This window comes from Nannobrachium achirus (assembly GCF_963921795.1).
Source record: "Nannobrachium achirus genome assembly, chromosome: 12".
In the NCBI taxonomy this organism is placed as follows: Eukaryota; Metazoa; Chordata; class Actinopteri; order Myctophiformes; family Myctophidae; genus Nannobrachium; species Nannobrachium achirus.
In genome coordinates, this window is record NC_137832.1 from 28193140 (window position 1) to 28207839 (window position 14700).

Genomic DNA, 14700 nt, shown 5'->3' on the forward strand with positions numbered 1-14700 from the left:
AGCATATTAAAACAGAAAATAAACATTTTCCACAACATTGAGATAACTAGGTTTTGTGTTTACTTTATGCTGTATTACTTAACAGTGACAATGTTCCTGAGTGCCACTCCAGTGCTGCATGTAGGCTCATTTTGTTTTGCACTCAGGTCTTGCCTTACCATGAATGATGCATTACAATCAAGACAGTTATGTTAAACCTTTGCCTCATTTTAACAACCACTCACTTTAGTGTTCCAACAGTGTGATGGGAGGACTGAATGAGGTCAATCCAAGGAGCTTCTGAACATCAACATAATCTATTACCATAGCTCTCTGTGAACACTGAAGACAGAGGTGGTGACTATAAAAAGCCGTTGTTGATACAACAGCTCCTCCTACTGTTTGACATGGATAGTGCATTGGTTGACATTCGGGTGCATTCAAGGTGGTGATATTGTGGGTACACGCAACCTGCTCTCAACTGCCCCAGAGTGAAAACTGAACAATCCTTGATAACCATTCATGCCAGTTCAGACAAAAGGAAAAGTGCAGAGCAAACCACGTGCACTGCACAATGAAACTATCTGAACTGAAGAACAAATGACATGAGTCTGGGAGGCCCTTGGCCTTTAGGCTTCCAGAGGGTACAAATCACTGATGTTGGCCTACAAAGCAACCAAAGGTATGGCACCCCATATCTTCAAAGCCTGTTCCAAACCTACAACCTCTCCCGCTCACTCAGAACAGCTAACACAGAGAAGCTGTCAGAACCTTCGCTAAAACATCCAGGATAATGCTCCACACGTCCCAGACTCTTCTGGCTCCAAAACTGTGGAATGAACTCCCCATTGCAATTAGAACTGCACTCAATCCCAATCTTACGCCGTAATCTGAAGACTCACCGATCCTAGCCTCTACGACATTGCAGGCTTATGCAAAGGCTAAAATGTAATTTGGATAGCATGAGACAGCAGGTAATTGTTGACCTGGCATCCTATATGTGTATACTGTAGTCTCAATGTACAAACAAGTAACACGCCAATGGCGAGTGGCGACCATCAGATCAGAGCTTCTAAATACGGCATAATGTTGTCGTCGTGTCATTGGCCAGCGGCCATAGCGTTTTTTGAGGCAATGCACAGCGGTAACGTGATCCGCAAATTGTATGCATCTGGGTCACACACCTTGTAAGGTTAAGCAAAATAGAGTTTGTACACACAGCAACAGAGCCCGACTTCTACCGTATTTCTGATTCTGCCATTACACAATGGAAATTAGGTTCATGTGAACTGCTCCAAAACGATGTGGTAAAGGCTGAGTTAATCAAGCAAAACAACACAAGAAAGTTGTCTGTGCCTTCAGACATTCTACTCAACGGGTAGCTAACCACCAGTGTCCAGACAACACGCTTGTTAACTTGAAAAAGTACAGTCCAAACACCCCCTCCCTCATGAAAGTATTCACAATCGCTCATTGTGCTACCATAGATGCATTTCTAAACTGAACTGATTAAAAGATATCAGTAATGTGGACATGATGGTAATGTTTTCAGGATTATCTCTGTTGGCTTATGGTTTGTATGTTCATTGCTGGTGCAGTATTATATTATGGAGGAAAAAAATAAGAAAAAACTGATGACACTCTGATGTGATGAATACAGGACCACAACCTTCAGTTTGGAATTCATCAAAGTTCATGAAGTTTAGTGCTCACTGGTAGGGTACACCTTGGTGGCGTCTAAGTTCAGCACAGATGTGTCACTCTGATGGTTTTAGCAGGTCCTGCAGATGACCCTCTTTGACTAGCTGGTAAGGAAGCTGGTCCTTCTTGTTCACCTGAATGCGGAGTGAGGGACAGTGCTGGAGGAGCAGCTTGCATGCCTCCTCTTGACCACGTTCTGCAGCCTGCTCACCCATTAAGAAAACAACACACATAGAATTAGAAGGTAGAAGTTAAAAACAAAGAACTTCTCTCTCTTAATTTTTTTGGTATAGTATTGTAGCTTGAGAATGGAGTTAACAGTACTGAGATTGCAGGTCAGGGCCCGGACCGCTGACGCAGCGTTTAATTAATATAAATGAATGCAGCAAGCTGCCGAAACAGAGCTAAAGTGTGTAGCAGCCTTATTTCTATTTCAGTAGCGTTGTGGCCTACCTTGTGTAAAGCGGATGCTCCATCATCATCACATAGCCGAGGATCTGCTCTATGGTCTAACAGGAGTCTAACCACTTCCACATGACCACAGTATGCAGCTCGATGGAGCGGTGTTGCACCACCTGGCGTCTGAGGCGAGGCACAAGCTCCACTCTCGAGAAGGAACTTGCATACAGTAAGCTGGCCACTGCGACTCGCATAGTGCTAAAGTGAAACATGCAAGGAAATATCAGAGAAATGTACATCAAGTAACACTGCGAACAATCAAACATATTTCTGTCACCACTCACCAGGGCAGTGTATTTGGACGAGTCTCTCAAGTTAGGGTCTGTGCCCTTCTGGACAAAGTTCCTGACTCTTTCCAGGTCGCCATCCATTGCTGCAGTCCAGATACCTGTAGATATGACAACTTTTAAATTACAACAAATAGAGACAGAAATGTAGACCAGGGGTCTTCAACACGTGGTCCGGGACCCCTAGGGGGTCTTCAGAGTTACAACAGGGGGTCCTCCAAATCTTTGTGTGAAATGTTTTCTCCTTTTTTTTATGAACCACTTGAACCATAGCATCCATATTCTGGGAACTTTAGCCAAAAATAGCAGATCTACAAGTTCACATTGTGAGCTTGTATATCGGCTATTTTCAGCAAAGAGGTTTGGTGTAGAGCAGACTAAGTACAGAGTGAAAGGTCAAGTTTATTACATATCAACGGTTAAGAGGGTTAAATATTTGAAAACACAAATTGACGTGAATCCAAAATACACAATGATTGTGCTGTCAAACGATGAACTATATGGAATCTATTAAAAGGTTGTGGGGGTCCCTGTTTCATCCCTTTCTCGACTAAGGGGTCCTTGGCCTGAAAACGTTGAAGACCCCTGATGTATTGTAGACTACTACATTTGCTGTAGTAGCCTCCCCATCCTGAAATTGAGGTAGAGGATGACCTGACAACTACATGACATTCCCATACCCGACGTACATAAGTACAATTTTGAGGCATTTGCAGATTTCTCAAGAAATCCGCTCCATTCCCATTGAAATGCATTGGCAGAATCCGCTTATCTGCTGGCAACCATACTTTGGTGTCACCATACCCTTACTAGTTACTTTGCAGATATTCCTATATTGCAGTATTATTGATACTTTTACACCACCAAATAATGTGAGTACATTTTCCACCACTGATGGGGCACACAAAGTGAACGTTTTGTAAAAGTGGACCGTTCTTCTGCATTCCAAAAGAACAAGCCCTCCACGAAATTGCATTTAGTGTTATATGGCTGAAACATGTAATATCAGTCAATCTATGGTGTTACAGTGACTGTCACTCAGTAGTCATGCTTGTTAACCTCTTTCGAAGTCCATTTCATTCAGAGTCTGGTAGACACTGTGGTGCGACGCAACTGCATGGGTGCAACAAGAACATTGTTCCGAATCAGACGCCATCGAGAGAAAGAATTAAGCAGAAAACAATTCGTTCGCTCTGACACAAAGTGAGCAACCATAGAGAAGTAAAGTGGGTAAAGTAACTATGTCGTAAACGCATGAGTAAACGAAGTAAACAAGCCCAGCTTCCGGGTTGCTTCTTCTTGAATGGTGGATGGTAAATATTTGGTGCACTGGCACCACCAACTGGCGTATCCGAAGAAATGCGCCCATTTGTTACCTACTCTTGTGAAATAAACATTGAAATACTACTACTTTAGTTGGCCTACCGCGCTTAATGATTTCTTTATCCGGAATTGTCTCTGGTCCATTGCGTTAAAAGGAGTTCTTCAGGACGACCGTCCACCACTTTTCAACCTATCCCCAGATATTATTTAGTAATTGATAATTAATTTTCTCTTCGGAGATGAGTAAGCCTGGCTACGCGAGGCTAATTGATAATTCGAGACGACATACGCACGCCCCAGCCCGTGGCATTAATCGAGCATCCCCTCCGTGGTCTCTATGCGCTGCAGTCAGGATTTTAGTTCCGCAAATATTTCATACAAAACTGTATGAAATAACCGGAAGTGTGTCGATTTTGCCTTCAAAATAAAAGTCCACTAATCTTGTCTGCTGTCTGTTGTACAACCATGTGTACAACATACCAAACCAGTTATACAGGGCGATTATACGATTAAACTAACCAACAAATCCACCAGGGATTCATAGATAGTACCTCTAGATTCAATATAGAAATAAACTGTATCTTTAAAATACTATTATTAGACCTACCTATAAGGGGACAAAATAGTCCATCATTCAAGACCTATGATCCAGACACTAAATGGTCTAAGTAAAGGGATACAAAGTTGTGTACGTGTCGTGTAGAAGTATGAAGCTGGCACTTCTTGATATACATCATGCCCAGTCCAATAAAGTCGTTACTCGTTTCTCATTCCTAGTTGATTAACATTTATTTGTCAACTATGGTTGTATTTTGAAACCGGAAGCCTCGCCTTTATAGTTTATACAATTACGTTGGTGGTGGTTCACTTGACTTGACGCTGTGCTCTGCCTCTGCTCTGCTGTGTGTCTCGTGTTGTCTTGTAACCAGTTAGTAGCAAAAGGCAGCCAGAGTTAGAAACCAAACATTACATTTTCTTTGCACCTGTAAAAGCTACCCTCAAGCCAAAGCGTGCAAAAATAATGAGAAGAGTCAACTTATTTGTTAACGGGACATCTAAAAATGGCAAGGTGCGTACAGCTAGCTTCCTTCCTAGTCTACTCAACGAGCCTGGGCCGCAGAATGACTGGCCTTGTTGTCGTCAAGGTGTATCATTGTTTATACTTTATTACAGTGGTTTTCAACCCTTTTCATATCAAGGTCCGTATTTATCTGGCATTTGAACCACTGACCACCATTTGATGAGATTTAGGCTCTCAGACCCCAAATTTGTTGTCATTGGATAAGATTTGTTTCTCCACTGTTAATGTGGTAACTACTGCCATAGAATAGCAGACAAACGTTGATCAAAATAACAATTCGTCTGCATTCTCTAATTGTGAAGACTTCCTGTAAATTAAGTAATGCAGGTGTTTAATAACAATAATTTATCTATTGAATTTAAATCAAGAGTTAAATCTCTACAAGGGTCCTTTTGGTTACCAACTCTCCATCATTTAGCTGGGGACCACCTGGAAGCTGGGGACCACCTGGAACCCACTGGTTGAAAACCACTGCTTTACTACATTGTTGTTACTACACTGTTTATTACAATGTTACGTGTTTTATTACAGTCTAACCAGGTTATAGTTAAAAGTTAAGATGTAAATGTGCTTCTCTTAAGAAAAACGCATGTAGTGGCTGTTATGTTAAACATCACAGATTTTGCTCCCTGCTTTGTGAGACTGAGAAATCATACGATTTAAAATGAAATAGTATGCCCTTTCTCTATGAATTGAGTTAAAAATCACCCTAATGTAAACAAGCCATTGTGCCTTCTTAGCTTGGGTTTAAACTTGAAATCCTATTTGTAGACCTTATCTGAACTGTACTGTCCTGTGCTGTGCTTTTCCTATGCAAACCTCTAATAAAGTATTCAATTCAATCAATCAATCAATATCTCAAGCTTGTCAGATTCAGATAATTAGAAGAAGAAAATAATCACAACGCCTCCTTCCCTTTTCATCTCTAGGTTGTAGCGGTTTATGGAACCTTGGCCGACCTCTTATCTGTAGCAAGCAATAAGTTGGGAATCAGAGCCACCAATTTATACAATGGGAAAGGTGGTCTCATAGACGACATTGCACTGATCAGGTAATATTGCTGTCATGTCTTCTTCATGTACTTGGGAAGGTTCACATAAAGTATGTACCTATTAGGACATAATCCCATGATGGCACTGGCCTAAATTGGAGCTTGTCCCCGGGTGCTGCGCAGTGGCTGACCACTATTAAATGTATATGATGAATTTCCCCACAGGGAACAGTTTAGTAGGCCTATAACTTATACACCAAAATGTGTTCTGCCTAAATGTGTGATAATCAAGTTGCTTCATACTTGTACTGTTATAGGGACGATGATGTTCTGTATGTCTCAGAGGGAGATGATCCATTTATTGGTGAGTATATTCACCAATGTGTCTTTTTCCAGCCTCCTTGGAAATCTCTTGTTTTATTATTTTTACTTCCTTCCTCACTGCCTCCTTGTATTCCTTTCAGATCCTCAGTATGAAGACAAAATTCCATCTGAGCAGCCCGGAGCGCATACTGATTGGTTAACCCTCAATATTGGTGGCCGTCTCTTCACCACTACCCGGTAGGTGCAGAATATAATATTGTGCGGTGCAGTGTGCACAATGCACATACTGTACATGTTTTGTAAATAGATTGCAAAAGCTCAAATCAACAAAGTGACAGTTTAATTGGCATCAATTTGGAAACATTTTCTCTTGCACACAGGAGCACTTTGGTCAGTAAGGAGCCAGAGAGTATGCTTGCACACATGTTTCGAGAGAAGGGTAAGTTAATAGTATTTGTCTGGAGATGGGTCTGTGAAATATTTTTTGAAATATTTAATTTAACTTTAATTTTATAATGGAAGTCAATGGCGGTTAGATCGGGCTGAAACTGTGTCCAAATTTGGAGTCATAGATATGTCGATGACTGATGCCATAGACTGGCCATATGGGGTCAGAGATCCACAGGGAAGCCACACCGTTATTAGACGCGTGTGCAGGTTTCCCAACTGGTCTGACTCTGAGCACAATGGTGAGGGCGCGGGTGGGTGTGAGATGTAAGGGACTAAGGGAGCGCTTGTTTTCGGTGGAGACGACGGAGGCGCGCCGTCTCAAGCGGTCTTGACCCACGTGAGACACCGCCGAGCGAGCTAAAGCGAGCGAGTCGCTGCGTCGCAAAGTCCGCTTAAGCCGACTCGGCACCGTCCGAGTTATGTACTGATGGGGTCATGTACCAGCGGAGCGCTCCCTACCTCCGGTTCAGCTCAGACCCGTTGGCAAACGAAGGTCGCTTAATTAGACCACGCCTCGTTATTGTAATGGCAGCCATCTGTCAGAATGGATGCTGTGAACCTCTGTGTTTTGCTTTAGATGTGTGGGGGAACAGACAGGATGAACACGGAGCATATCTGATCGACCGCAGCCCTGAATACTTTGAGCCTATTCTTAATTACCTGAGGCATGGGCAGCTTATAATCAATGAAGGCATCAATATACGGGGTAAGTCTTACAGTTTTTCAAGGTGGTAAATGTTTAGTATGGTCCTTCTGAATAGATTCATAGAAATCATCTGGGTTCACTGGAATTGTCCTACACTGTAATAAGTGTTAATTGAACTCAAATGGACAGTTTGTTTACCTTTTATTTATTATTATTTGTAGATGACGTGTAACAGATGTAGAATGGTCTGGGATGGTGTGAGAGCCCTTATATGTTTTGTCCATGTATTGTAGATTGTTATGTGATTGTTTCATGTCATTGTTATGTGTGTTGTGCCGGAGGACATCCTGGAAGACGAGATGATGCATCTCAAGGGATGTATCCTCTAATGAAATTTCCAAATAAAATTGATTGTATTATCCAAATTGTCTTTAAGGAGTCCTAGAGGAGGCCCGCTTTTTTGGAATTGAGCAGCTTGCTGAGCAGTTGGAAGTAGCAATAAAGGTGATCAGAAGCCTGTGGAAAGTAGCATATATGCATACTTGATAAATGTACTCTTAATTTGAGAGTATACTTACATGCTGTTTCTGCTTGTAAACAGAACTCCCAGCCACCAGAGGACCACTCTCCAATCTCTCGGAAAGAATTTGTTCGCTTTCTGCTTGCTACGCCCACCAAATCAGAGCTCCGCTGTCAGGTACGACCTAATTGAATACAGTACATGATTACATTGTATTCAATGATCAAATCACAGCAAGTTAATGTTTTACCTGTATTTCCCCTTTAGGGTCTCAATTTCAGTGGGGCTGACCTCTCTCGGCTTGACCTACGTTACATCAACTTTAAGATGGCTAACCTCAGCCGCTGCAACCTGACACATGCCAACTTATGCTGCGCAAATCTGGAGCGGGCTGACCTCTCTGGAGCCAACCTGGATGTAAGCCTATGCAAATCCATTGTTCACAATCACAACCATTAATAATGTCTACTTCCTGTGTTTGGCCAGTGCAGTCATTCGTTTGCCTTCCCTCTGATTAGCATCTTTTCTTTACTGTATTTTTTCACAAGTCTCATCTTCATCTCTGAGAACTTTTGTTCAGTTAAATTGACACCAGAAATGTTTTTTATATTGTTTTGCTTTCTGGAGATGTTGTAGGCCCAGTTCAATAAAATATGTGAGATAAAGTGTGAGATAAAGTGTGCTCTCATGCACATCTTTATTCAGGGTAGGTTCTAGATTGGCAGCAACCTTAAAAAGCACAAGGGATTAGTTTCAAATCGAATTTGAAAATATAATAAATGTAAATGTATATATACACATTCTCCAGGTATTGTATATTTGATTACCAAAGGTCCACATTTTGCAAACAGCATATTAATGCATCTCCTAGGCAGTGGACAAGAATATGAATATGTGATCTTTGGGTCAAATGTACTTTTGACTGGGAGCGGGCATGAATCTGTTATAATATTTTACTACCGAAATGTACTTCAAATACTCATGTTGTCTGGTGTATCTATTGAAGGGTGCCAACCTACAAGGGGTGAAGATGCTCTGTTCCAATGCAGAAGGGGCTTCTCTGAAAGGATGCAATTTTGAAGATCCATCTGGACTGAAGGCCAACTTGGAGGGTAATCCATCATATCTCTTCATACATAATAATAATTTAAGAGGAATGGGCTATAACCTTGTCTTGAACTAAAATATTATTGTATTTAGGTGCTAATCTCAAAGGAGTTGACATGGAAGGAAGCCAGATGACTGGCATAAATCTGCGTGTGGCCACTCTCAAAAATGCAAAACTGAAGAACTGTAACCTGCGAGGTGCCACTTTAGCAGGGACTGATCTTGAAGTAAGTAAAGGAGAAAGGGCTGCCCATCACTGGCTGCAGTGCCTCTACTGTGTGCATTACACTCTTTGTGACAGTCTTTATTTTCAGGTGAAAAAGTAGATGGTGATTCCATCAGTTTGTAGATACCTTTGTGCAATAAAAGTAAAAATCACCTGGGGCACCTGCTGGCCTACTGGTCCAGGCGCATACCACATAGGCTCTGTGTATAGCCTGCAGCGGGTCGCTGGTTCCATTCCCGAGCCCGACCTGGTGTCGCTGCGCGTCACTCCACGTGTCTCTCCCCGTTTCCTGTCAGTCTACTGTCCTATCAATAAAGGCAAAAAGCCCCACAAAAAAACATATCTTAAAAAAAAAAGTAAAAATCACCTTGTGAATGGGATGCATGACACATGTTTTCTTTCCTCTTCTTTTTTCCGTATTAACTTTTGCAGTGCATGCATAGACAATGATAATGTATGCATATGTTACAGTGTAACATGCATACATTATCATTGCCTATGCACATCTTCATTAAGTACATAGGAGTCCTGGCTTATTGTTAATCATGAATTTCCTTCTTTTAGAACTGTGACCTGTCCGGTTGTGATTTACAAGAAGCTAACCTGAGAGGGTCTAATGTGAAAGGAGCCATTTTTGAGGAGATGCTAACTCCACTGCACATGTCTCAGAGCGTCAGATAACTCAAGCAGCAACTTAAGGTCTGCAAATTCCACTTAGGCTGTTATTTCTTTGTCTCTATTGCCCTTGGTCAGCCTGTCCCGCGCCTGTTATGAAACTTGTACCTGTTTGAAATGCAGGTAGCCACGGTATATGCACATCACCGGCATTCCACTGAACATTATGTTAGCTTTAAATGCCTTGCACTAGAGTTTATCCAGGGTTATTCATTTCTGTTTTGTGGCAGAATACTTTTAGAGAATCTAGATGTTAAACCATCTCCTTATTTTGTCTCAAAAACAAAAGAAAAACAGTTCTTCTTGTGTATGAATTCAATGCGTTGAAATTTCAAGGTTTATGATTTACATCATTTTTATTTGTATAACTTGACACAGTTCTGGAAGTTGAACCTTATCAGACTGTGTACAGGATGTAAAAAAAAAAAAGAAAGGAGAAAAGAGAGAGCACCTCGTCTACTGCAGTGGTGGAGGCGATGGAGCTGAGTTATGACTGTGTAACGGTACATTCTCAAAGTATATAGTTTACTTTGCTGGATATACAACATGATAAAAGGAGCTGATGCAAGCCAAAGCCATACAGTAGCACTGTCCAACTTGACTAAATGTGCTGTTACTGCAACACAAAACTATGCCAGGACTATGTTGTTTTCAACCCAACTTCAGTATGCAATAAGTAATTTACAGCTGTGAGTGTTCCTGTCCTGTCCTACTTTTGAGTATTGCTTAAAGCTAATTTATACTTCATTGGATGACCATGTCATATTTTAAAAAAGATTTTTTCTTTTTGGAGTGCTCCAGCATCCCACTGAGTAAGTGCGCATAACACATAAGTAAGGCTATAGCCCTTCGTGCAGCTGGCCCGGGTTAAACCTGCGACCTGATGCTCTTTACTGGATGTCATTCCAACTCTCACTCCCGTCTTTCCCGTTTCTTTGTCTGAAATGAAGCATAAAATCTCCGAATGATATCTTAAGAAAGTCAAGACATTGACTTGAAGAAGTAGAAATTGGCTTTTGCACCAAAAGCTGTCTTTTGTTTTGTGCTCTGTCGATCTACCTCTGTTTGTTTTATTTACATTGTGAGTGAATGTGCTGTAGTCGCATGTGTTCCACTGTGGCGTTGCTTATCGTGTATGTTATTCATTATTCCTAATCGCCAAATATGAGAGAACAATCTCCCTATTTTTGTGCTTCAATGAAAGTCATTGTTAATGTACAGTATATGATGTTCTGATGTCCTTTCGTCACTGTTGTATCACCTAATCAGGAGAAGTGTGGTTGTCTGGAGTCGGACACAGGCCAACTGTAAAGGTGCCCAACAGCTGCTTATTATGTAAACATTCTTCTGCTTTGCACAATGTTGTAAATGTAAAACCTTTGCGTTGTATCTTTCAACCTAAAACATGTATGGTGCTTGTAATCTAAATCAGTGCTTCTCAAACCTTTCAGGCCGCGACCCCCAAAATAATCATATTTTAACTGGAGATCCCCCAAAATAATCATGTACAACACAATTCTATTGAGAAAATAGCCGATCTACATGGTCACAACGCCTTGTGTTGCGAGGCGTTGTGAGCATGCAGATCTGCTATTTTCACAATTTCTGCCTTTTAATCTGAGGTATTAAAAAGTCCAATGTGCATAAATTATACCCTCTATACACTCAAACCTTATGTTGGTTTGTTTACTGTTGAGTGAGAAAACAATGTTTCACGCAAGCTAATCATCTGTGGACCCCCCCAAATAATTTGGGGACCCCCCTGGGGGGTTGAGAACCACTGATCTAAATGTAAAGTCAAATCCAATGCTTCCAAAACATCCCAAAGTTCATAGAGTAGTCAAATGTTACCATGTCCTGCACTATGTCTGTCAAGAAACAATCTTCTGTGTTTTTACCGGACTCTTAATGTCCGCCTGCATGTTTGAAGAGCTATACCCTCTTTGGTGAAGTTACTGTAGGTGTAGTAGCTTAAGCTTTATCGAATGTGCAATGTGCTGTTTAACCCAGCTCTATAGTATAGGTACCCTGCCTGTGAGAATGATCAATGAAGGCAATCATGTATTTTCATCTTGAGTGAAGATCAGTATAAGAGTTATGGTTATTTATTTTGATACATAATACTGATTCGTTTTGAAAGACGGTGGAGCAGAGTCCCACCTGTCTATAATTATTGCACTTGACCATGGAAATATATTTTCCATAAATGACTGTTATAAATAAACGTATAAAGATGATAAATGGCTGGTTGTCATGTGTTTTGCAACATCAGCTGCATGTACAGTATCTCAGTTGTCGTTGTGTTTGTCTTGACTGCAGATGTATGGCTATGTAATTATTCGAAATGAGAAGCAAGTAAGTGGACCTATGATTCATTTTATAGCCATGCTCAGCTTGCCTCGTTTGTGTCATTTGTATTCCCCAGCCAGTATAAGAGCAAATATCACAAAGTGTAATCTTTTAAAAGGCCTGACAGGGTGGCAGTAGATGTTCTTTTAAAGATATGAAATTCCACTTTGTGACCCCCGCCAGTGAAAGGTTAAATGTTAACTACCTATAAAAGCTTCAGAAAATATTGTGCAGCTCCATTCATGTAGAACTACAGATAACGGCTAATCAAAGAGAGAAGCTGTCCTACTTGTGCCTGGAAAGGTAAGAGGAAGTCCTGTGATCGACCAAATAAGCAATTCCATTCTATTGAATAGCACAGAGATACTGTGTTGGAAGAAGGTCACATTTTATTTCAAAGAATCACAGTTTGAGGGGACTTTGCACAATGCAGAGCCAAATGTGATTTCACTTAGACCATAGATGGTCCCACAAATGCACCAAATGTCACTGTTTGTTGCAGAAACATTTAATTTCATCAATATCAATCCTTATCAAATTAGGTTCACATCATCTCCTCAGATGATGTGAACCTAATTTGATAAGGATTGATATTGATGAAATTAAATGTTTCTGCGTCGAGTGTCGAACTGATTTAGATTTTCCATACCATTTGCCGCTAATCGGCTTCCAAAATCTGTGTGAGTGGCCTATGTCTTACAAAAAATATCATATATCACAACATCTAACAATCCCAAATTGGGTTATAGCCTACTATAGAGCGCACCTCCAAAAGTGCTGTCACTTATGCGGGAGTCACAATCATGAAATGTTGCAGTGTTGACAAACTCTATTTCCTCCTGCCACTTCCTCGCATCCTGACAGTCGCACCTCATGACACAACCCTGTGTAGGTAACCCATCCTGGCGGAGATCTGCGCTCCAAGGAGACCACTTTCCCAGTTTACAATGTGTCTGCTCTGATTGTTCAACAATCTCAAAATCAGCCATGTCATTTTTTAATAGAGTTTTGGGGGATTTGGACCGGGGACTGCTAAAAAAATATAGTAGGGCCTATATTTTCTCCAGCCAATGCTAGGGAGCAATATTTAGCCAGCAGAGGGCACCAGCAAATAGCGTGAACTTCACTCCTTGAGATATTTTCTTTGACATTTTATGATTCATAAAATATAATTTCCTACATAGTGACATCACACATAAAACCTATACACAAGTCAGGCTGTAAATAATCTGTTTAGAGTCTAACCAGGATTTGGATCTGGTCTTGTCAATAGGCCTACTATAATTTATATTCATTTAATGTAATTCATTTATTGTGTTGGGGACAGGCATGCATCATGCAAAGATAAACCAAGCATTTCTGCAATTACAGTGCATCAGTGCACCAGATAGGCTAATGACAACTCTCGTTGTTTGCCTGGATTACTTCAAATATACAACACAGTCTCTTCTGGTTAACAAAAGACCTGCTGACAATTCATTGGATAAGGAACATGTACATGTATGGGATTTAAACAAACATTGAAAATGGCATTCACCATGACCATTAGACTGTGAAAGCACAATGTGCAATATCCTGCTGATTAGTGAATAGGTCAGACTTTAAAAAAAGAAGAAAAAAACCCTCACACATCTTAAATGGACTGTGATTTTCATAATATTTCAAACTGTCTGCCACTTTGCTCTGCTACTCAGCAAACACACAACACTGATAATCACTTCCACAGACATCTTGTTGATGAAATCGCAAACATTGCCATTGAGGACATTCATAGTATCATATGAAAGAAGTATTGCCAGAAGTTGATAAGGAATAAACATAACACATAAGCTACAGTATCACAGGTTAATGAAGAATATTTTTCACCCACGCTCAATTTTGTTGAAGCAGCAATTCCTTGACAACATACTGTACATGCTTTTGAAAGTAACTAAATCATAATCAAAAATATTTATACAGCAGAGAACATATTTACATTTAAAAAAGCAGGAACATCAAAGCAACTTTGGTCATTAAGGTGGATACATTTAAGCATAGGAAATGGGGCAACTACATTTTCATAAAAGATAAGACTATTATCATTATATATTCATATTAATCGCAATTATAGCAATTAGACAAATCTGTAAGAGCAGTACACAACATCAATGTAACCTGTTGTGCAAATAAACAATTGGCAACATACATTTAACAGTTAATGTATTTAACATACATTGTATAGCATATTTCACGCTAGAGAGTTTAGTCAGTGATTCTCGTCCAGTATTTGAGTTTGTAAATATTTAATAAGACTGTATTTGAAATCAAATAATGACAAAGCAATTAACACTGTCCCCAGAAAACACCTGTGGCCCAGGCATGGGTCATTTTGGTAACTACTAAATCAGGGGTCAGCAATCTTTTTGAAATGAAGTGCCATGTTTTTATTTTCTAGAGTGTCAGTGTGCCATGTCAACATAAATTTTAATGACAAATATTTTGACATATTTTAATTGGCAGGACATTGATATAACGACAATTAGATCCACCTATCTCCCCGACTCCCTCCCCAGTCAGAGTTCATAGTTTTAATGAATGTAGAA

The 14700-nt window shown here is 40.4% G+C and overlaps 2 protein-coding genes across 2 annotated transcripts; one reads left to right on the plus strand and one right to left on the minus strand.

Annotated features, from left to right (window-relative positions):
* Positions 1–1498: 1498 nt before the first annotated feature.
* On the minus strand, positions 1499–3626 carry ankrd39 (ankyrin repeat domain 39). The gene is made up of 4 exons (XM_080738335.1): positions 3486–3626; positions 2424–2527; positions 2134–2337; positions 1499–1883 (listed from the first exon to the last, which is right to left on the minus strand). The coding sequence occupies exons 1-4, from the start codon at positions 3580–3582 to the stop codon at positions 1737–1739; spliced, it is 552 nt and encodes a 183-aa protein (XP_080594461.1). The 5' UTR covers positions 3583–3626; the 3' UTR covers positions 1499–1736.
* A 1017-nt stretch (positions 3627–4643) lies between these two features.
* Positions 4644–11783, plus strand: kctd9a (potassium channel tetramerization domain containing 9a). Its single transcript, XM_080738254.1, has 12 exons — positions 4644–4818; positions 5760–5881; positions 6139–6185; positions 6286–6382; positions 6526–6584; positions 7173–7301; positions 7678–7745; positions 7843–7938; positions 8029–8178; positions 8768–8873; positions 8962–9095; positions 9659–11783. The coding sequence occupies exons 1-12, from the start codon at positions 4771–4773 to the stop codon at positions 9773–9775; spliced, it is 1173 nt and encodes a 390-aa protein (XP_080594380.1). The 5' UTR covers positions 4644–4770; the 3' UTR covers positions 9776–11783.
* The last annotated feature ends 2917 nt before the right edge of the window (positions 11784–14700 follow it).

What these genes read in the sequence shown, in the direction of transcription:
- ankrd39 (XM_080738335.1), bottom strand. Translation starts at nt 3,582, where the DNA reads ATGGCGTCTGATTCGGAACAATGTTCTTGTTGCACCCATGCAGTTGCG. An exon ending in TGAAATGGACTTCGAAAGAG is followed by an intron (nt 2,528 to 3,485) that starts GTTAACAAGCAT and finishes TCATATCTACAG; the next exon opens with GTATCTGGACTGCAGCAATG. An exon ending in GAGCATCCGCTTTACACAAG is followed by an intron (nt 1,884 to 2,133) that starts GTAGGCCACAAC and finishes ATGGGTGAGCAG; the next exon opens with GCTGCAGAACGTGGTCAAGA.
- kctd9a (XM_080738254.1), top strand. Translation starts at nt 4,771, where the DNA reads ATGAGAAGAGTCAACTTATTTGTTAACGGGACATCTAAAAATGGCAAG. An exon ending in CGTCTCTTCACCACTACCCG is followed by an intron (nt 6,383 to 6,525) that starts GTAGGTGCAGAA and finishes TCTTGCACACAG; the next exon opens with GAGCACTTTGGTCAGTAAGG. An exon ending in ACACATGTTTCGAGAGAAGG is followed by an intron (nt 6,585 to 7,172) that starts GTAAGTTAATAG and finishes GTTTTGCTTTAG; the next exon opens with ATGTGTGGGGGAACAGACAG.